Source organism: Pan paniscus, chromosome 12 (genome assembly GCF_029289425.2).
Source record: "Pan paniscus chromosome 12, NHGRI_mPanPan1-v2.0_pri, whole genome shotgun sequence".
Classification (NCBI taxonomy): domain Eukaryota; kingdom Metazoa; phylum Chordata; class Mammalia; order Primates; family Hominidae; genus Pan; species Pan paniscus.
The window spans coordinates 38,378,549-38,401,699 of record NC_073261.2 but is presented as its reverse complement, the minus strand read 5'-3'; the positions used below and the strand labels follow the sequence as shown (position 1 = coordinate 38,401,699).

The 23,151-nt window shown below is 35.9% G+C and overlaps 1 protein-coding gene and 1 gene segment (V, D, J or C); one reads left to right on the top strand and one right to left on the bottom strand.

Annotated features, from left to right (window-relative positions):
* The window catches only part of LOC100967682 (uncharacterized), a 292,562-nt gene that overhangs the window by 38,861 nt on the left and 230,550 nt on the right, over positions 1 to 23,151 (bottom strand). The window lies entirely within an intron of this gene.
* On the top strand, positions 1,111 to 2,789 carry LOC129397202 (immunoglobulin kappa variable 5-2-like). The segment is given in 2 exon segments: positions 1,111 to 1,267; positions 1,413 to 2,789. Coding segments are annotated over 2 exon segments (414 nt in total).

Sequence of the window (23,151 nt, the reverse complement as noted above, 5' to 3'; positions counted from 1 at the left end):
AATTATCAATTATTATTGAGAAAAACAATTTAAAAATTATTTTTTCCTTGCAATGGAGGATCCAGTGATATGACAGAATGCATAAGCAGACATTTTGAATTATATGAAAGCTGATCTTGCTATTCATGTTACTATTATATTTTCAAAGTAATAAAATATTTTTGAGAAAATTCTCTTCCTGTTTTAAGAAGCAGCCCTGCATTTTTATTTTGCACTGGGGCTCACAAATTATGTAGTTGGTTCTGTTTTCCAGTAATACATAGCAGATACCAGCAATGCTGAAGTTTGGAAACTTTCTAGAATGCTTTTTGTTTCATTAGCAAGAGTCCTCCACCTCCATGATTCCCTTTGCCTTCTAGAAGAATAAAATGGGAAAAACAGAATTTTATTATTAAAAAAAAAAACCCAGAAGAGTAACATCACTTTCCACTCAAACTGACTACACTAATCTAATTTCTCATTCTTTATCTCTTTTACACTAAGGTATACCTGTAATTTTCAGAGTTCCATTTTCAAAGACTGCTTATAGTTTTTAAAAATGTGCATTTATGGTATAGAAAGAAAATCATTTTACGACTACCAGGTTCCATTGAAAAGTAATTAATACACTGTAGTCAAAATAAAATAAAAATTTTAATACATGAAAACAACTACCGAAATGTTATGAAATTATAGTTTAGTAGAACTAACAAGTGCATTAACACAAAAGAAAAGTAGGGCTCAGTAATCAGGGAACCAAGTGTGCATTGTAAAAGTGCAGCCTCTCTGACACTGGGTTTCATCACAGGTAACAGAACAGGATGCTTGATGCAGGGAACAAAGAAAGGCACTTGTTGGCAATGTCAGGAATATTGCCATGGCATCTACCACTGGTGGGTTACTGAGCATCAGAACCACAGAAGAGGTAACACTGAAGCCTGCAGAATAATGAGTCTTGTTGCAGAAATGCAAAGAAAAAGAAAGAGATAAATGCACACCCAGGAGGTTACGTTAATTTTAACCTTCTGAGTGTGCACAGCTGTGAAGATAAAACTATGCACAGCTCATGGGTTAGGTTTCACACAGTCTGCCATTTAAACACTCCCTATGTCACCATCATGTACCGTATAATTTGCATATTTGTCCTTTATATAACCCTGTAATATGTTTGTGGTCATAAAATCTATGCTGTCAAACTGATTAGGAACTGACTACCACCTGCAGGTCAGGGCCAAGGTTATGGGGTCCCAGTTTCACCTCCTCAGCTTCCTCCTCCTTTGGATCTCTGGTAAGAGAAACACTTCCTCTCCTCTGTGCCATCAAGTCCCCTGCATCTCCACAAAAATAATATATTTTCATAAGGAATTGATTTTCCTCATTCTCTGCAAATATGATGCATTTGATTTATGTTTTTTACTTTGCTCCATAATCAGATACCAGGGCAGAAACGACACTCACGCAGTCTCCAGCATTCGTGTCAGCGACTCCAGGAGACAAAGTCACCATCTCCTGCAAAGCCAGCCAAGACATTGATGATGATATGAACTGGTACCAACAGAAACCAGGAGAAGCTGCTATTTTCATTATTCAAGAAGCTACTACTCTCGTTTCTGGAATCCCACCTCGATTCAGTGGCAGCGGGTATGGAACAGATTTTACCCTCACAATTAATAACATAGAATCTGAGGATGCTGCATATTACTTCTGTCTACAAGATGATAATTTCCCTCTCACAGTGATACACCCTGTTACAAAAACCTCCAAGTGCTCTCGGTGGGATTGCCTCAGCTGCTGCTGAAAATGTTCAGAATGTGGAACTGGGTGGCCCTGTGGTGTTTATAAGGCTTCTCCATGCCCATGCAACTCACTTCCTTTTTCTTTTTGTTTCTGTAGTTTCTGCTGCCCCCATGCTGTGCCTGACACACTTGATATGGCAAAAACCAGGACAGCCTTTCTCACATTGTCCAGCTGTGCCAACAATTTCACTTCCAAGCAGAGGTAAATTCTCATGGCCAACTCCCTGTCTTTTGCCACACTTATCATTTCCACCTCCAAGAAAAACAAAATCAAAGACCAAAATGCATCTAGCTTAGATTCCAAATAGTAGCATTAAAGGAAATTGTCCGTCCCTATAAGCATTCTCACCCTCATCCACACAGTCATTGTGACTCTTCCCTAACCCACTGAGTGCTCACCAGTCCTCTTCAGTCCTCCCTCCAGTGATGGGGAAAAGCGAGTGATAGATATGAGAGCAACATGTAACCTGGGTGCAGACTCTTACTAGTCAGGTTTGCCTCAGATTTCAAGTATTTATCTTTCTTTTATTTTCCATTTTTTTCTTAATTATATTGATCAGTAAGATGTCTCATTTCTTTTTTTTTTTAAAGATACTTGTTCTTTTAACACAATTCAATTCTATAATTCCAAATTTAAAGAGATACCCTGTATGTCTTTGGCATGTGTTACATCTGGACAAGTTTTGGGTTATCCCCTTCATGCTACTGCTCAAATCTTACCTGAAACCCCACATATTTTTCCAAAAACCTGAAAACTGTGTAGAGGTTGAGGAAATTAAATTTGGCAAATCACAATACTTGAGGAAACATGTATCTTTTTATCTTCACTCTCTAATGTTCAGGTGATGCTGTTTAATCGAGCATTTGCTATTTAGAATCACCCCTCTGAAACTTGTGGGAAAACAGCACCAGCGAGGTAGTCTTCATGTTTTGACCTCATTATTCCCGGATTATGCTAGCCTTCATGCTATTGTTCTACTACAGCCACTACCTGAAGAAACCTCATGTAGGATTGTTTCCTAATGAAATATTAAGATTTATCTGCAATTATCCCTAACTCTGCAAACTTAACTGACTTCTCAGGTTAGTATTTAATAGCCATCAAATAAGGAGTGGCTGAAATAATATTACCAAGGAAGGAAATAATTGGATCATAGAAATGAGGACTTTGTGGTTATTGCATGGTGAAGACCAACAAAGGCCATTGCAACCAGTAATAATATGCACAATGATGAGCTCGTAGTTAAGAGCAATTTCTATCTTAGATTTACTGTCACTGAACTGGGCTGGAACCCTGGAGGGCAGGGTAGATGAATGATAATCAAAAACATGATTTCATATGTTAAGTTCTTTGGAAGGCTCAATTTCGGAGATTTCTCCCACTTTCTATAAGAGCAGACATCAAAGAATCTGATTCTGGAATCTCGTTTTTTCTCTTACAGCTCTCTTTTTTTCTACTCTAATCTCTTTTCCACTTCCAAGGACATACATTGATAAATATGGTCAACAGAATATTAAGGTGATGTCAATATTAGTGACTACCCTATAAGAGGGAACAGAAACATTCGTGTTTGTAAGCTTTTAGTCCTCACTTAAGCTTCTTTCTTGAGTAATGTAATCGCTCCCCTTAATGTCTGGAGCAGACATTAATAAGAATAATAAATAGTATGTTTAGTCTCAAAGATGGTGAATGCAGAAAGTGGTCAGAATGTGAACAACACTATTAAGTATTTAGCTAAAAATAAAACTATTGAGTTTTGTAAATTCTTATCAAGTCTTCTCTAAGATTGAAGCTCCAGGTTTTAGTGAAAATCCTGTCCAGGAAATATTACATTATAATCCCTTTCTCTCTGTTCCCATCTACCTTAGGCTCATAGTGACATGAAAGCAAATTTCCATCCTCTGGGAATATATAAACCCGGATTATTTCTTTTTATATAAATGCTCTATCCCTTGCCTGTGTGCTATTTTCTTACTGAGTCACTACCTTGCACCATGTACACAACCCCCAGTGGTTTATGATAGGATGAACCTATTGAAGCAGCTAGCAGAGAAAAGGTTATTTATGTGGGTAACTCTGTACGCTTGTTGGACATTCCCTGGGTCTCTCACACTGTTACCACAGCAGCATTATAAAAACATCATCTATCTATCTCTCTATCTATCAATTGATCTATCTGTCAATCTATCTATTGTCTATCTCCATAAACACACAAACATACTCACATTTGTGTGTGTGTGTGTGTGTGTGTATGTATACAGAAGAAATGATAAAAGTTATATATGTCTTATGTCCCAAACTTTAGAAAGGATATGTAACACGTTAGCAATCTTTGAACACACTTGCTGGAATATAGAGTAAAATACATTGTTGCTGGTATATCAAACTGTAGTAGATAATCCTTCTGATTTCCAAACAGGGTGTACAAATGTACCTTTCCACCAGCACTGTATGAGGGTTTCTATTGTTCTACATGTCCACCAATACTTGGTATTGTAAAACTTTTTAATTTAAGCCTTTCTTCTACATGTGTAGTAGTATCACTCCATAATTATGATCTGTGTTTGTGGGATTATATATGGATTATATATGCTTGTAGGGTATTTGACCATCCTCTGGGCTAAAATTTCTGTCAAATTCTGCCCATTTTACTAATGCATTTTCTGATTTAGTTGAACAGATATGTATGAAAATATATATATAACATATGCGTGATATATATCAGCGTGTATCTGCCTATCATCCATCCATCTATCTATCCATCAATCAAGACAGACTGAATGTTTGTGCTCTGCCAGAATTCATATGTTGAAATCTTAATCCCAATATGTTGATCAAGATTGAGTCTTGGCAGGTAATTAGGCTGTTAGGGTAAAGCCCTCATGAATGGAATTAATGTCTTTATAAGAAGTGAAGAGACCAGAGGGCTAGCTAGCTCTCTGCTCTTAGCCACATGGGGATGCAAGGAGAAGGTCCTCTACAAACCTGGAGTCGGGCTTCACTATACACCAGATTGGCTGGCACCTTGATCTTGAACTTCTCAGCTTCCAGAATTGAAAAAGTTTCTGCTGTTTAACCCTGTCCATCCCCCAGTTTATGGTAGTCTGATATAGCAGCCTGAACTAACATCTGTATCTATATTTATAAAATTATAGATATAGATAGAGAGAACCAGTATTTTTTTGCATTTGTCTCTGTCTCTGGTTTACCTTTTTACTCACTTAAGTCTGTAAATGGAATCATTTTCTTAATTTGTTTTTCAGATTGTTTATTGTTATTGTAGAAATGCAACTTTTTTATTTTCTTTCCTGAAACTATATTTAATTTATTAGTTCTAATATTTTTTGATAAGTTTTTTTAAAAAAATTATTTTGTTTTAAGTTCCAGGATATATGTACGGATGTACAGGATGTGCAGGTTTGCTACATAGGTAAACGTGTGCCACGGTGGTTTGCTGCACCTATCAACCCATCACCTAGGTATTAAGCCTTATGTACATAAGCTGTTTATCATGATGCTCTTCCCCTATCCCACAGTGTGTGTTGTCCCTCCCTGTGTCCATGAATTCTCATTGTTTAGCTCCAACTTGTAAGTGAGGACATGAGATGTTTGGTTTTCTGTTCCCGTGTTAGTTTGCTGAAGACAATGGCTTCCAGCTCCATCCATTTCCATGCAAAGGACATGATCTCATTACTTTTTATGGCTGTATAATATTCCATCGTATATGTACCACGTTTTCTTTATCCAATCTATCATTGATGGGCATTTGGGTGGATTCCATGTCTTTGCTATTATGAATAGTGCTGCAATGAACGTACATGAGCATGTATCTTTGTAATATGATGATTTACATTCCTTTGGGTATATACCCAGTAATTGGATTTCTGGGCCAAATGGTATTTCTGGTTCTAGGTCTTTGAGGAATTGCCACACTGTCTTCCACAATGGTGGAACTAATTTATATTCCAACAGTTTAAAAGTGTTTCTATTTCTCCACAGCGTCACCAGTGTCTGCTGTTTCTTGACTTTTTAATAATTGCCATTCTGACTATCATGAAATGGTATCTCATTGGGGTTTTGATTTGCATTTATCTAATGATCAGTGATGTTGGGCTTTTCTTCATATATTTTTTGGCCACATATATTTTGAGAAGTGTCTGTTCATGTCATTTGTCCACTTTTAATGGAGTTGTTTGTTTTTTTCTTGTAAATTTGTTTAAATTCCTGGTAGATTCTGGATATTAGACCTTTGTCAGATGGATAGAGTGCAAACATTTTCTCCCATTCTGTAGTTGTCTGTTCAGTCTGATGATAGTTTCTTTTGCTGTACAGAAGCTCTTTAGTTTAATTAAGTCACATTTGTCAATTTTTGCTTTTGTTTCAATTGCTTTCGATGTTTTTGTCATGAAATATTTTTATCTGGGTATGCTGAAGAATAGTTTTCCTAAAAGTTATATATTAATAAACAAAGAGTTAGTGAGAGCACTAGAAGCAGAGAATATATGTAAGAGTTTGTTCAAAGCAAGGTCTTAAATTTTAGTCTCATTGCAAATTTGGATTCTATTCCTCTTGAATGGACTACTGAAGAGATATAAAGACCATGAGGAAGCACGAAAATATCTGCTTTGCTGCCTCAAGGATGTTTAATTGCCCCATTGATTCTCTTGGGAAAGAATTCTCCCATTGTTGCTCACTGATTCTCAAAGATTAGAAGTAAAAATAACTTAGGGGATTTGTGACTAAAGTTCCCATGCCTAGAGATACTGACCTCCTACGTGGTGTTGAGTTTACCTTAATTGTTGAAGGATGCTTAACTTTGAAGGGAACTCTAGCTATATGGCTACTTTTTCTTATCATTTTAAGGAAATTTTATGGTCTCTGCTTTTCCTCATTTGTGTTTAGAGGTTAGCTATTAATCTTATTCTTGTTTCTTCAAAATGAGAGAATTTTTTCTGATTAAGATTTTTTTGTTTGATCAGTAGATAGTAAAGTGTGACATTATTTATAGAACGTAATACTACACAACAAGAAAGATTAATAAATTGCAACAACTTGAATTTTTACAATAAAATTAAAATGACACATATCTATTACCTAAAACACATCTGAGAAGCTAATTTATAGAAATAGAAGTATGCATGTGTAAAGATATAGTTAAAATTGTATTAACGAATCCATTGATTATATTAGCAAAACCTGAACATAATTTAATTGCCCTTCAATAGAAATGTTTGAATAAAGTATAGGTTTTCTACACAATCCAAAATGTGATGATAAAGAATAGGTTATATTTTTCATCTCTTGATCTGGAGATAATCTCTTTAGAAATGTTAAACATAAATTCCCAAAAATGTTAATTTATGAGCCAATATTTGAAAACATAGAAGCAGAATTACGAAAAGTAGTAATTTGTCTTTTCTATCTTTACAAATATGGAATCGTTTTACATCTTGTGGGGTTACAATGAAGAAAAAAAGCAGTTATGATAATGGGAAAAATGTATGCGTAACATACAGCAATGTTCACAGAGATGAATGAAGTTATAGTGACAAATGAAAAATGTAAAAGGCAATTTGATTTATATTGAATATATATATGTCAGGAATATGGAATGAGAGGAGACAGGTAAACACAATAAAAACTCTGATCAATGCCTGAAATAAGGATATTACAGAAATAAAACAATGCTATTTAAACATCTAAAAACAGCATAATAATCACTAGAATTAAAAAAGATCCTGTATATGTGTGTTCATTCATAGAAAGATGGAAGTCCCTACATTATTATTAATATTTTCACCATCAGAGAAATAGGGTGCTACTCAGAAAAATATTTTTTAAACAATTGACCTAAATCATATCAGGTAATGAGATATTTCTTGAGTCCAGGCATGATCATGTAAATGCATGTTGGTTAAATCCTTGGACTTGTAATGCACATTACAACTTTCAGAACTCCTCTCTGTTTAGCATTTATAGGAGACCTTCTGACTACATCAAACTTCATCTAATCACATTTTACCTGCACTGAGAACTTTTGGTGGGAAGTGAGATGGAAAGCCATAGTGTCATTGCATATTCAGACCCCAAGAGGGAGCTGAGAGATCATGCCTTGAGGAAGTGATTCTGAAAGAGTCCCCACAGTGGAGGATTCCAGAGCTCTGTGTGATAACATTGCCTATCCACTGACCCACGCCCTCCCCAAATGTGCAAAGAAAGTCCAGCTGCCAGAAGCCCTTATCAGTGTGCAGATTCCCCATAATCAACACTCCTTTGCATCCACCATATCTGTAGGGGAAGTGCAGTTCCAGGCTCAGCTCCTCAGGTGTCTTCTACCCAGGTGAAAGTCCAAGGTAGATCAGTCACAAAGTCAGTGGAATTTTAAAATTGCTTTATTAAAGTACAGTGTCAAACCATGAAAAGCATCTATTTTAAGTGTGCAAATCACTGACTTATGGTAAATTTGCAAAGTTGCAGATAACCGCAGTTTAATCTTACAACATTTTAATCATCCCCTGAAGGATCCCTTATGCAGACCGGCAGCTATTTTTATTTCCACTCCCAGTCTCAGGCATTTATTAATCGACTTTCCCTCTATTGATTGCTTGATATGAACATTCTATATAAATGGAATAATGCATGCATGGTCGTTTCTATCTGGTTTCTTTCCATTAAACGAAGTTTAGGTTCATCCCTGTTTTAGCATGTATCAGTAGTCCATTCCTTTTTATTTTTGGATAGTATTCCGCTGTACGGATATATCACATTTTATTTATCTATTCACAGTTTGAGGAACATTGAGGTCCTTTGCACTTTTTGGTTATATGATGATCAACAATGCTGCTATGAATATTTGCCTGTAAGTCTTTGTGTGGACACCGGTTTTGATTTTTCTCAGACAGACCTCTACAAGTGGAAATGCTGAGCCATATGATAAATTTCTGTTTATTTTTTAAAAACTGCCAAACTGTTTTCAAGAGTGGCTGCAGCATTTAACACTTGCACCAGCAGTGTATGAAGCCTTCTTTTCTGTCACATTCTCACCAACTTTTGTTATTGTCTGTTTTTTAAATTATTAAAATCATTATAGTGTATATGGAATGGTGCCTATTGTGAATTTAATTTGATTTTTGTTAATGACTAATAATGTTGAGCACCTTTTCATGTGCTTACTATCTGTTCATACATCTTCTTCCATAACATTTATACTAAAATATTTTATTCATTTTTAAATTGGGTTGTCTTATGACTTATATATTCTGGAAATATGGCGTGTATCAGATAAATGGTTTATAAATAATTTCTCTGATCGGTGGTTTGTCTTTTCATTTTCTTAATGGTATCCTTTGAAATGCAAATGTTTTGAACATTAATGAAACCTAATATATTAGCATTTTCTTTCATAAGTTGAGCTTTTGATGTTGTAACTAAGAAATGTTTGGTGAACCCAGAAATGGAAAAGTTTTAACCTAAAGTTTTTATAATTTCAGCTTTTAGGAATGGGCAGAAGCTGGAAACATTCTCCTTAAAAACTGACACAAGACAAGGATGTCATCTCTCACCACTCCTTTTCAACTGAGTATTGGAAGTTCTGGCCAGGGCAATCAGGAAAGAAAAAGAAATAAAGTGCATTCAAATAGGAAGAAAGGAAGTCAAACTATCCCTGTTTGCAGATGACGAGATCCTGTATCTTGAAAACCCCATCATTTCAGCCCCAAAGCTTTTTAAGCTGGATAAGCAACTACGGCAAAGTCTCAGGATACAAAATTAATGTGCAAAAATCACTAGCATTCCTATACACCATTCATACATTCCTATACACCATTCATACATTCATACGGCATTCCTATACCCCAACAACAGTTATTCCGAGAGCCAAATCACGAACTCCCATTCACAATTGGCACAGAAAGAATAAAATACCTAGAAATACAGCTGACAAGGGAAGTGAAAGATCTCTACAAGGAGAACTACAAACCACTACTCAAAGAAATCAGAAACAACACGGACAAATGGAAAAACATTCCATATTCACCGATAGGAGTAATCAGTAACATTAAATGGTGGCTATACTGTCCAAAGCAATTTATAGATTCAATGCTATTCCCATTAAACTACCACTGACATTCTTCATAAAACTAGAAAAAAACAATTTTAAAGTTCATACGGAACAACAACAACAAAAAAGTCCTGAATAACCAAGGCAATCGTAAGCAAAAAGAACAAAGCTGGAGGCATCACACTACCCAATTTCAAATTATGCTACAGGGCTACAGTTATCAAAACCACATGGTACTTGTACAAGAACAGACACTCAGACCAATGGAATAGAATAGAGAGCCCAGAAATATGTCCTCACACCTATAACCATCTGATCTTTAATAAAGTTGACAAAAACAAACAATGGGGAAAGGACTTCCTATTCAATAAATGGTGCTGGGATAACTGGCTAGCCATGTGCAGAAGATTGAAACTGGACGCCTTTCCTTAAGCCAGATACAAAAATCAACTCAAGATGGATAAAGTATTTAAATTTAAAACCCAAAACTATAAAAACCCTGAAAGACAACCTAGGCAATACCATTCAGGACACAGGCACAGGCAAAGATTTCATGACGAAGATGCCGAAAGCAATTGCAACCAAAGCAAAAATTGACAAATGGGATCTAATTAAACTAAAGACCTTCTGCACACCAAAAGAACCTATCAACAGAATGAATAGATCCCTACAGAATGAGAGAAAAATTTTTCAAGCTATGCATCTGACAAAGGTCTAATATCCAGCATCTATAAGGAACTTAAACAAATTTACAAGAAAACAATCAACCCCATTAAAAAGTGGGCAAAGGATGTGAACAGACACTTCTCAAAAGAAGACATACAAGCAGTCAATAGTCATATGAAAAAAAGCTCAACATCACTGATCATTAGAGAAATGCAAATGAAAACCACAATGAGATACCATCTCACATTAGTCAGAATGGCTGTTATCAAAAAGACAAAAAAATAACAGATGCTGATGAGGTTGTGGAGAAAAAGGAATGCTTATACACCATTGATGGGAGTGTGAATTAGTTCAACCATTGTAGAAGAGAGTGTGGTGGTTCCTCAAATACTTAAAGTCAGAAATACAATTTGACCCAGCAATCCCATTACTGGGTATATACTCAAAGGAATATAAATCATTCTATTCTAAAGGCTCATGTATGAGTACTTTCATTGCAGCACCATTCGCAATAGCAAAGACATTGAATCAACCCAAATGCCCATCAATGATAGACTGGGTAAAGAAAATGTGGTACATACACACCATAGGATACTATGCAAGCATAAAAATGGATGAGATCATGTCCTTTGCAGGGACATGGATGGAGCTGGAGGCCATTATCCTCCACAAACTAACACAGGAACAGAAAAACAAACACTGCATGTTCTCACTTATAAATGAGAGTTAATGATGAGAACACATGGACACACAAGGGGGAAAAACACACACTTGGGCCTATAGGAGGGTGGAGGGTGGGAGAAGGGAGAGAATCAGGAAAGATAACTAATGGATACTAGGCTTAATACCTGGGTGATGAAATAATCTGTACATCAAACCCCCATGACACATGTATACCTGTGTAACAAACCTGAAAATCCTGCATATGCACCTTTGAACTTAAAAGTTAAAAAATAAAATAAGATCTCTGATCTATTTTGATCTAGTGTGCATGGCAAGAGATCAGGGCCTAAATTCGTCTTTTCACCTGTAGATACCAATTGAAAATCTATCCTTCCTCCCATTTAATTTCCTAGGCATTATTTTAAAAAATAACTTACCAAAAATGTAAAGGTTTATTTCTAGATTCTCAATTCCATCCTACTGATCTATAAGTTCATTTTTGTGCCAGCACCATCTCGTCCTGGAAACTGTAGTTTATAGTTGTTCTCTGCTTTATAGTATAGGCGATCCTTGGACAACACTGATTTAAGCTGTGCAGGTTCACTCATACATGGATTTTCTGCCACATCTGAAATAACAAGACCAATCTCTCCTCTCCCTCCTCCTCAGCCTACTCAGTGTGAATACAATAAGGATGAAGACATTTATAATGATCCACTTTCACTTAATGAATAGTAAACATATGTTCTCTTCTTTATAATTTTCTTAAAAACATTTTCTTTTCTCTACATTACTTGATTGTAAAATACAGTATATAATACATATAACCGTCAAAATATGAGCTAATCAGCTGTTTATACAATTGGTAAGGCTTCCAGTCTACAACAGGCTATCAGTAGTTAGATTTTTGGGGATTCAAATATTATACGTAAATTTTCTATTGTGCACAGCATCCGTGCCCTTAACTCCCACATTGTTAGAGGGTCAACTGTACATTTTGAAACTGGAAATTTTATGCCCTCCAACTTCAATTTTCTTGCAAAATTGTTTTGATTATTTGAAGTCTTCTGAATTTTCATATAAATTTTAGAATCAGTTCACCAAATTCTATAGCCTACTGGGATTTTGACTCAAATTGTGCTGAATCTGTAGACCACACTGGAGAGAATTATCATCTTAATAATACTGAATCTTCCAATCCATGAACATGAAATGTCTCTTCACTTATTTAGATCTTCTTTAATGTCTCTCAGTAATGTTTTATAGTTTTCAGCATATCTCTTACTTTTTTGTTAAATGTATTCAGAAGTATTTTCTTCTTATCAATGTTTGTTCATTGTCTTTATACTTTATTTTCAAGTTATTGATCGACAATAGTCAATCTTATTTGTGTATTCTGTATTTGTGAATTTGCCTGCCTGCTAAAATTTAATACAATCCCAAAGTCAATACATAGAGTGCTTTTATTCTCATTTGTGGACATGCACAGAGTAGCAAAAAAATTGAGCCACTGAACACACATGTTCCCAACTGAGGTTTAGCAAAGCCACACTCTTCCATCTTGTTTCACTTCTCATACTGTAAACAAGTGTCCTTTTGCTCAATTTTGCTCTTTATGTTGGTAATTTTGTGGTTATAAATGTTCCTCAAATATAATAATGCTGAATTGCTGTTTAATGTTCCTAAGCACAAGTCTGCCATGTGTCTTACGAAGAAAATATGTGTGTTAGATAAGCTTTGTTCAGGCACAAGTCATAGTGTTTTTGGCCATGAGTTCAGTGTTAATAAATCGTGTGTGTGTGTGTGTGTGTATGTGTGTGTGTATAGGAAAATGCCTTGTTTTATTGCACTTCACTTTGTTGCTCTTTGAAGATACTGTTTTTTACAAATTGAAGGTTTGTAACAGCCTTGGGTTAAGCAGGTCTATCATCACCATTTTCCCAAAAGAATATGTTCACTTTGTGTCTCTGTATCACGTTTTGCTAATTTTCACAATATTTTAAACTTTTTCATTATTATATCTGTTAGGGTGATCTGTATTTAGTGATCTTTGATGTTACTATTATAATTGCTTTGGGGAACCACAAAACACACAAACCACACTTACTCGATAAATGTATGTGTGGTGACTGCTCCAGTAACTGGCCGTTCCTTGTTTTCCTCTTGTCTGGCCTCCCTATTTCCTGAGACACGATAATATGAAAATTAGGCTAATTAAGAACTTTATAATGATCTGTAAGTGTTAAAGTGAAAGAAAGTCACACGTCTCTCACTATCAGTCAAAAGCTAGAAATGATTAGGCTTAGTGAGCAAAGCATGTCAAAAGCTTAGATAGACCAAAAGCTAGACCTCTCACCCCAGTTAGCCAAGTTGTGAATGCGAAGAAAAAGTTCTTGAAGAAAGTTAACAGTGCTACTCCAGTGAACACATCACAAATGTCTAAAAAGCAACATAGCCTTATTGCTGATATGGAGACAGTTTTAGTGATCTGGATAGAAGCTCAAACCAGCCACAACATTCCCTTAATCCAAAGCCTAATCCAGAGGAAGGCCCAAACTCATAGAATTTATGAAGGCTGAAAGAGATGAGGAAGCTGCGGAAGAAAACTTTGAAGCAGCAGAAGTTGGTTCATGATGTTTAAAGAAAAAAAGCCATCTCCATGACATACAAGTGGAAGGTGAAGCAGCAAAGTGCTGATGGAGAACCTGCAGCAAGTTATCTAGAAGATCTAGCTAGAATTATTAATGAAAGTGGCTACACTTAACAACAGATTTTCAATGTAGATGAAACAGTCTTAGGTTGGAAGATGATGCCATCTAAGACTTTCATAGCTAGAGAGGTTCCTGGCTTAAAAGTTTCCAAGGACAGGCAGACTCTCTTATTAAGATAATGCAGCTGATGACCTATGTTAAGTGGAAGCCAATGCTCATTTACCATTCTGAAAATCCTAGGGCCCTTAAGAATTATACTAAGTCTATTTTTCCTGTGCTGTATACATGGAAACACAAAACCTAGATGACAGCACATCCGTTTAGAGCATGGTTTACCAAATATTTGTTGAGACCTACTGCTCAGAAAAAAAAGATTTCTTTCAAATATTACTGCTCATTGATTTACAATGCACCTAGTCACTGAAGGGCTCTGAAGGAGATATACAAGGAGATGAATGTTGTTTTCATGCCTGCTAACACAACATTAATTCTTCAGCTCATGCATCAAAGAGTAATTTTGACTTCCAAGCTTTATTGCTTAAAAAATACATTTCATAAGGCTAGAACTGCTGTAGATAGTGATTCCTCTGATAGATCTGGGCAAAGTAAATTAAAAACCTTCTGGAAAGGAGTCACTATTTTAGATGCCATTAAGAAAATTTGTGATTCATGGGAGCTGGCCAAAAATCAGTATTAACAGAAGTTTGAAAAAAGTTGATTCCAACCCTCATGGATGATTTCGAGGGGTTCAAGACTTCAGTGGAGTAAGTAACTGAAGATGTGTAAAATTAAAAGAGAACTAGAATTAGAAGTATAACTATGTAACAAACCTGCATGTTCTGCACATGTATCCCATTTTTAAGAAGAAATAAAGAAAAAGAAAAGAAGCGGAGCTTGAAGATGTAACTGAATTGCTGCAATATGACAGTAAAACATTAATGGATGAGGAGTTACTTCATACGGATGAGCAAATAAAATAGTTTCTTGAGATGGAATCTACTGCTGTGAAGATGCCGTGAGCAAGGTTACAATGACAACAAAGGATTTATAATAGTATAAAAAAAACTTAGTTGATAAAGCAGCAGTAGGGCTCGAGGATTGACTCCAATTTTGAAGGAAGTACTACTATGGGTAAAGTGCTATCAAAAAGTATGTCATGCTACAGAGAAACCTTTAATTAAAGGAAGATTCAATCAATGGGGAAAACTTTATTGCTGTCTTATTTTAAGAAATTGCCACAATCTCCCCAACTATCAACAACCACCACCCTAATCAGCCAGTAGCCAACAGCATTGAGATAAAACTCTCAACCAGCAAAAAGATTACTCACTGAAGGCTCAGATGATTATTACCATTTTTTAGTAATGAAGTATTTTAAATTATGTACATTGTTTTAAAAACGTAATGCTATTGCACACTTAATAGACTACAGTAGAGTATAAACATAACTTTTATATATATGCAGAAACCCAAAAGTTTGTGTGATTCACTTTATTGTGGTATTTGCTTTATTGCAGTGGTCTGGAACCAAATCTACAGGTATGCCTATATGTATATGCCTACATTTAAGACTTTATGAGATATATATAATCTGTTTAAGATACTCATACAAAAAGTTACCTATTGATCAGTTAATGAAAATGTGACCATAGCCTCATAGGAACATAAACCAGTACTACCACTAGGACCAATGGTTCAATATTTGTTAATTCAGCATTTGTGACTTTACAGATATCTATTGAAACATAACAAAATGTAACTGTATATGGAGATAAAATTTATTTCTGCATATTGCATATTTTATTGTGTGACTTTGCCAAAGTTGTTTATTACTAGTAGATTGTATGTGTAGTGGTGGGGGACATGTATTCTTTATCATTTAATATACATACAGGATTATATTTTCTGTAATTAAAATACTTTTACTCTTCTTTTGAATATTGATATACTTTATTTTTCATTTTTTTCTTGCTTGATTGCTTGACAAGAACATCTAGTGCAGTGTTGAATTGAGCAGCAAGAATGAATATCCTTGTCTTGTTTATGACATTAGAAAGAAGGCATTCTGTCAACTTTAAGTAGATGTTAACTGTAAGTTTTTCATATATATCCTTTATAAGGTAAAGGAAGTTTCCTTCTATTACAAGTTTGTTGAGAGCTTTTGTCATAAAAGAGTTTTGAATTTTATCAAATATCTTTCTCCATTTATTGAGATGATTACATTTTTTATATTTACTCTATGTGGCATATTACTTTATTGATTTTCAGATGTTAATCTATCTTGCATTGTTTAATAAATCTCATTTTTATTATGGTGCATAATCATTTCTATATGCTACTGGATTCTATTTAGTTATATCTTTTGATAATTTTTTCACATGCATTAGTAGGGGATATTGGTCTATGGTTTTCTTTCCTTGGAATGTCTTTGTTTGGCTTTGGTATTGGGGTAACACTGGCTTCATAGAATGAGTTGGGAAGTATTCTTTTCTCCTATGTATACTGAAAGAATTTAATGAAGATTGGTAATATTTATTCTTTAAATTCTTGATAGAATTCACCAGTGACGCCATGTAGTCTCAGTTTTTCTTTATTGGAAACTTTTTAATTTCTTCACTTGTTATGGTTCTATTCATATTTTCTATTTGTTTTTGAATTAGTTTTGGGTTATCTCATCTAAATTGCCTAATTTAATGACTTATTATTGTTCATCATATTCTCTTACAGTATTTTTAAAGTTTCTGTAGGATAGGCAGTTGTACCCCTTATTTCAATCCTGATTTTAATAATCTTGGCCTTCACTTTTTTCTTCAAGAGTCATAAAGATTTTTAATTTTGCCAATCTTTCCAGAAACACAACTTTTGCTTTCAATGATTTTCGTCTTTTACTTCATTGATTTATACTCTATTTTTAAAATTATTTTCTTCCTTCTGCTTGCTGTGAATCTCGCTGGTTCTTCTTTTTCTAGTCTCTTAAAATAGAAACTACCCCATTGGTTTTTAGATATTCTTTCTTTCTTTACTATACAGGTAATTACAGGCCAATATTTATAAAATTATTTATTTATTTCAAATCTTCCACTCTACAGATGAAACCTTCACCACTTCGTCACTCAGGAAGCAACAGGAGAAACATGAGAAGCTGGGATGAAAACAACATTTTGAGGAATCTGTTTGTCTGATGCTGGTCAGAACCTATTACCAGAGGAAGCTTCCTTATTTAATCCCCTTAGGACAGGGGCCATTTGAGAGAAAGAGAATAAAAACAAACAAAACACTTAGGCAATATGACAGTTTTAGTGGACAACCCTAGGTTGGCCCCATGATACAGAACCACTGGTGTTCCAAACTGTGTAATTCCCTCTTCTTGAGTCTGGGCAGAATTTTTGACTTCCTTCTAGCATACACAATATTGCAAAGGTGAAAGTATTTTGCAGATGCAGTGGTCCCAAATCAGTTGGGTTTGAGTTAATCATAAGGGAGATTATTGTGAGTGGATCTGACTTAAGTAGGTCAAAGCCATTAAAAGAGGAACTGAGCTCTCCTTGTTACCAAGAAATTATCCTAGCTGGTTTGATTATTAGTAGCCCATGTGGCAGGAAACTTAAGATGTTTTCTAGGAGCTTAGGGTGATCTCCAGCCAACAGCCAGCAAAAAGCCAGGACCCTCAGCCTTAGAGTTACTATGAAAACAATTCTGTCAACAACTTGAACGATCACGGAAGCAGACTCTTTAAGTCCCCGGATGAGAATGCAGCCTGGTCAACACCTTGACTGCAGCCTGTGAGACCTTGAAGAGAGGACCCAGATAAACTTTGCCCAGGCTCCCGACTCATAGAAACTGCATGTGAATTATAAACGTGTATTATTTTAAGCCACTAAGTGTGTGATAATTTGCATGGGCCAACAGCCAACTAATAATAAAATTTTATATGTAGTGAGATAGGGTTACAAGGGTTACAAATTTAGAAACCAATGTTAATCTTATTAGACTGAAATGCTGCAAAAACCTATTTTGCCAGAGTTTCTCTGCTTGCTTTGTGGAGGATGCAGAAGACTGACGGAGGCCAAGGTAGGGATGGAGGGGCACATAATCACTAATCTTTCCATGATTGTGGCTATGCACACCTGCATTTCTGGAGTCCACTCTACCTGCAGTATTAGAGCAATTAGAAAAGCAAAAAGAGAAGATGAGAAAAAACCTTAACAATGGACATGGAAAATATCATAGAAAAAGGACATGACCTGTAATCCCAGCACTTTGGGAGGCCAAGGCGGGTGGATCATGAGGTCAGGAGTTCGTGACCAGGCTGGCCAACATGGTGAAACCCCATCTCTACTAAAAATACAGAAATTAGCCGGGCGTGGTGGCAGGCACTTGTAATCCCACTACTTGAGACATTGAGGCAGGAGAATCACTTCAACCTGGGAGGTGGAGGCTGCCGTGAGCCAAGATTGTGCCATTGCCCTCCAGCCTGGGTGACAGAGTGAGACTCTGTTTAAAAAAATAAAATAAAATAAAAGAAAAAGGACATGAACACTGCATGAAGAGTAAAGGACAATTTATTAAAACTAGAGCTGAGAATCTAACTTTTGGGAAAGTCACAGAGATAGAGACATCTAAATTAAATAAGCAGAGATAACTACCTCACAAGTCTTAGGTTTCTAAATAACTAGAAAAGCCTTTTCATGTGGGTTCAGCAAATAAAAGTGGAGAAAAGTCAAAATTCAGGTGAGAAGGTCACCTATATCTGAAAGATATAGAGCTAATAATTTTGACTATTCAGAGCATTTTTTCAAATGACTACAAAGTTTTCTTAATGTTTAAAATTCTTCTATTGGTAAGGGTCTTTGACATAAAAAATATACATTGAGAAGTAGAAAACTTCTGAGAGGTCCTGATACAGTAAAGAAATTATTAAATTATAAAACTGGCTGTGACACACACGCATGCACACACACACATCAATTTAAGGATTTTCTCTTTGATAATTTGACCCCTTTGTTCAAACAAGCCTATGACAGCAGGCTGATGGACCTGCATAAAAAGCCACATCTGAGGGATTTGAGCCTCAGGGAGCAGCTGCCTGGGGAGGTTTTTGTTTAGACCTAAAGCACCGTGGGAGGAAAATTCTTACTCTGCAGACAGTAATAATTTGCAGTATCATTAGCTTCCACAGGATTAATTGTGAGGGTGAAATCGGTCCCAGACCCACTGCTGCTGAACCTGGCTGGGACCCCAGTGTCTTTATTGGATGCTTGGTAAATCAGGAGTTTAGGAGGTTGTCCTGGTTTCTGCTGATACCAGTGAATTAAGTTTATTCCCAAGAAACTGACACTCTCACTGGCTCTGCAGGTGATGGTGGCCCTCTGTCCTGGAGACACGGCCAAGGAGGCTGGGGACTGGGTCAGCACAATGTCCCCATTGCAGCCTGAAATGATAAAGACAAATAAATTATATCAGATATACTGAGACTGTCCCCATGTAGGCCCATGCATTGGTGACACTTGTAACCACAGTCATATGCAACATCTTGAGTAACCAGAAAACAAAAGATAACTGGGGAACTTACAACCTACAATGAGTGCCCTAAATCCAACAACCAAGAACCCAGAGACACAAAAAACAATGATGGCCACATGAGTTTGCCCGATGTTTCCCTATACCCCCTCACCTGGAGCCCAGAGCAGGAGGATCCACAGCAAAGGAGCCCCGGACCCTATCTCTGAGAGCTGAACTAGAGGCTGCTCCTCAGGGGCCCTGACAAGCTGTCTTTAAGTATGCTCTGAGCAGCTTGGACAGTTGTCTAATGGCCCAACATGCAAATCAGCTCAGAAAAGTTTGAGTTGGTGCTCAAAGGGGACACCTGCTCTTATTTCACCCAGTGGGAGTTGGGGCTAACAAAACATTTCCTAGGGTAGCTCAAGCGTGTCCCAAGGGATTTGGTGACCTTTTCTATTGGATCTTTGCCTGCCATTCTACTTGAGATGCCATGTGGAGGAGTGTACTGGGGCTGCCCTGCCATTTGGATATAAGTTATTTCAGAAATACTTTTGATTTTTCAAAATTCATATTTTATATCATTATCAATAATAATGCATTTTAAGTTATCATTGTCAGAAAGAGAAAGCAAGTTGGGTGGGTTTTATGAAACTGGTTCATATGGGAAGGGGAAGTTTGTTCCACTGAGTAAGTGGTATTTAAAACAAGTCTATAAATGTTATCATGATCTGGAAAGGATGAAGGGGGTGAGCATGAAACCTTGATGAAGACTGGTAACCTAAACTAATCAAGGAACTTGCCTCATTGTGGATAAGGCAGGGTCTCTCCATCTGCTTAGTCCTGAAACCAATGCTGTATCCACCAGAGGCCCTCAGAGGCAGAAGAGTCATTGTAGTGGATCCTATTCAGAGTGGAGAATAACCATCCCCCAACTCCCACTGGTTCCATCTGCCTTGCCACTGGAAGCTGGGGCTAAGGAAGTCCATCTTCTCCTACAGCAAGATATGGTGTCCACACCAGTCAGCTGGCACTCTCACCCATCCATAGGTTAAGGTTTTCTCCCAACAAAACCAGCCTAAAATGTCTGGAAGAAGGGACTGCATCTTCAAATGTGCAGACATCAACACAAGGCTACAAGGAACATGAAAAGTCAGGGAACATGATGCCAACCATCACTTCTCTATGAGCTCCACTCCAGGACTCTATTCTGTTACTTGTGATGGAGTTCAGGGCCAGAGAGGTCCCACTATACTGCTTCCAACTGTGCGCTTGGGTCCCTGATTACTCAGTTATATTTTTCATTGATATTAACATGCATATTAGCTCTAGTTAACTAAAAGTTTTCTTTTATCACTCTGGGAATTGTTTTTATGCTTTAAAATTTTTATTTTATTTGATTTCAACTAAAATAAACTAGTGGCTTCCCAAAGGATCTAGGTAGAACTAAAATAATGGTCTTTCTACACCTTAAATCTACATTTTTATAAACAGTTGAAAATGAACAGCTGAGAATTACAGCTACACCTTAGGGCAAAGGAGATGAAGAGCGGGAACTTAGATTAGTGTGGTGAGTTTGAGTGGAAAGTACTATACCCTCTTGTTTTTCCTAAATAATTAAATTCTGCTTACCTAGCTCTATTCCCCTAGAAGAAATTAGGAATAATGGAATTTGAGTATTCCTTGAAAAAACAAAGAACATTTTCAAGAAATTTAAGAAGTTTTCAAACTTTAACCTTTCAGATGTCTAGTAGATATCTCTGGAAAACAGGGCAAGCATCAATTTGTGGATTGAGAAGAAAGATAAAATATTTCAGAGGAGCCAATATGCCATGAGAAAAGTCCTGAAAAACTCCACCTGAACCTTTGGAACTTTTGTGCCATGATTAGGGTTGGGACAATCCCTGAGCTTTGCCCCCTCCTACAACTCTGGGTGGAGGAGGACAGAAGTAGAGGTGGGAAGTAAAAGGGGTGAAATTTGCATTTTTTTATTAGGCCACCTAGATGACCGATCATTAAGAAGGCTCTAGAAAATAGAGACAAACTTCACCACTTTAAATTGTTCACTGTCCCATCCTCTGTCTTCTACTCTTTCTCCAGCAACCAAGTGATAAAAAGGCCCTACTACACACAATCTGCAAGGACACAGTCCTCAGACTCAGATCTGGGGTGGAGGTAGGGAAGGTAATAATAAAATGCACCCACATGTGTTTGGAGCAATCAAGAAATATTGAACTATACCATATTTTGGCAAATAAAAGACTTGGGTAAAGCAACCCCATCAAGGATAAGTAATTTGAAATGAAATAATACTGAAAATTACAAATATACCATGGGAGAGGGCTATATGACTGACAAAAATACATAGCAAGTAAATAATAAATTAGATAACTCTTCTGAAAATGATGTACTCTAGTAAAACAAAAGTATTTTCTGCAGTAAATGTAAATTTAGAAGACACACCAAAAAAAAGAAAAACACTTAAATTTATTTTCAAGGATGAGATAGCAAGAAAATAATAGGTAAAATAAATGTGTCTGGTTACAGGTACAGGATTAAAAAAGTAAAGCAGAACTAGTAATTTTAACATAGATAGAAAAAATGTAATAAGGCAAAGAAATAAATGGAGTCAAAGACACATAAGGTAAGCTTAGTAAAGGGATAAAGTTCAGAAAAAAAGGCAAAAAAAATTACAGATAATTATAGAAAGGATAGAAAATAGGCACCCAATATACATGGATAATTGATGTGTTTTAATTATGGAATTTAATAAGATGGCATATGAAATAAAATGTAATAACATAATGACCAGAATGTCAATATGTTTAAGTGAAGATATGTTAAAACACCCCACCATAACATATATGTGAATTACATATTTATTAAATACAGAAATATTAAAAGATAAATCTATAACAAAGAATTTATATGAATATATATCTGACTTGGTATTTAAAGAGACTATTTATAAGCCAGAAGAAAAAGGAATTCTAAAAGAAACAAAAAAATATAAAAAGAAAGCAACAGAAGCCTAATATAAAGTTTCTAAGTAGAAGTTTTAAATCAATGTCAAACACAAAATTATACACTGAAGAAAATCAATACATGTAAAAATAAAAGTAAACTATAACAATCAAAGACATCTCACAAAATGATAAAGAAAGCAAATTTAAATTAGAAAAATAATCCATAAAATGAAAAATTAATAAATTGGACCTCATCTAAATTGAAGTTTTTGATCTGAAAAAAAATCTCTATTAAAGGGATGTAATAAATTGAAAGTGGACTTGTGTAATTTAGCAAATGAACTCTTGAGCAATTATCTCAGAGAAATAAAACATTATTATACAGAAACTTGTACACAAATGTTCACAGAAGCTTTATTTATAGTAGCTAAATCAAGGAAATTACCCAAATGTCTTTCAGTAAGTAAACAGTTAAATAAACTGGGGTAATCCGTATTATAGACTACATTCAGAAATAAAAAGCAATAAACAATTGATATACCCAACTTTGATGAGCCTGAAGGGTATTACGCCAGTGAAATAAGCCAATCTCGAAATGGTACTTATTGCATGATGTCTTTTATGTGGTGTTTGCCAAGGGTTAAGGATGGGGTAGAGAAGGTGAGTGCGGCTATAAAAGGGTAACACCAGGAGTCGTGTGGTGATGATTTAGCTGAGTTTCTTGACTACAGTGGTTGTTATAGAAGGTCACATAAATGATTCATTCACATCGAGCTACACACACATAAACACAATCACATAAACAAACAAA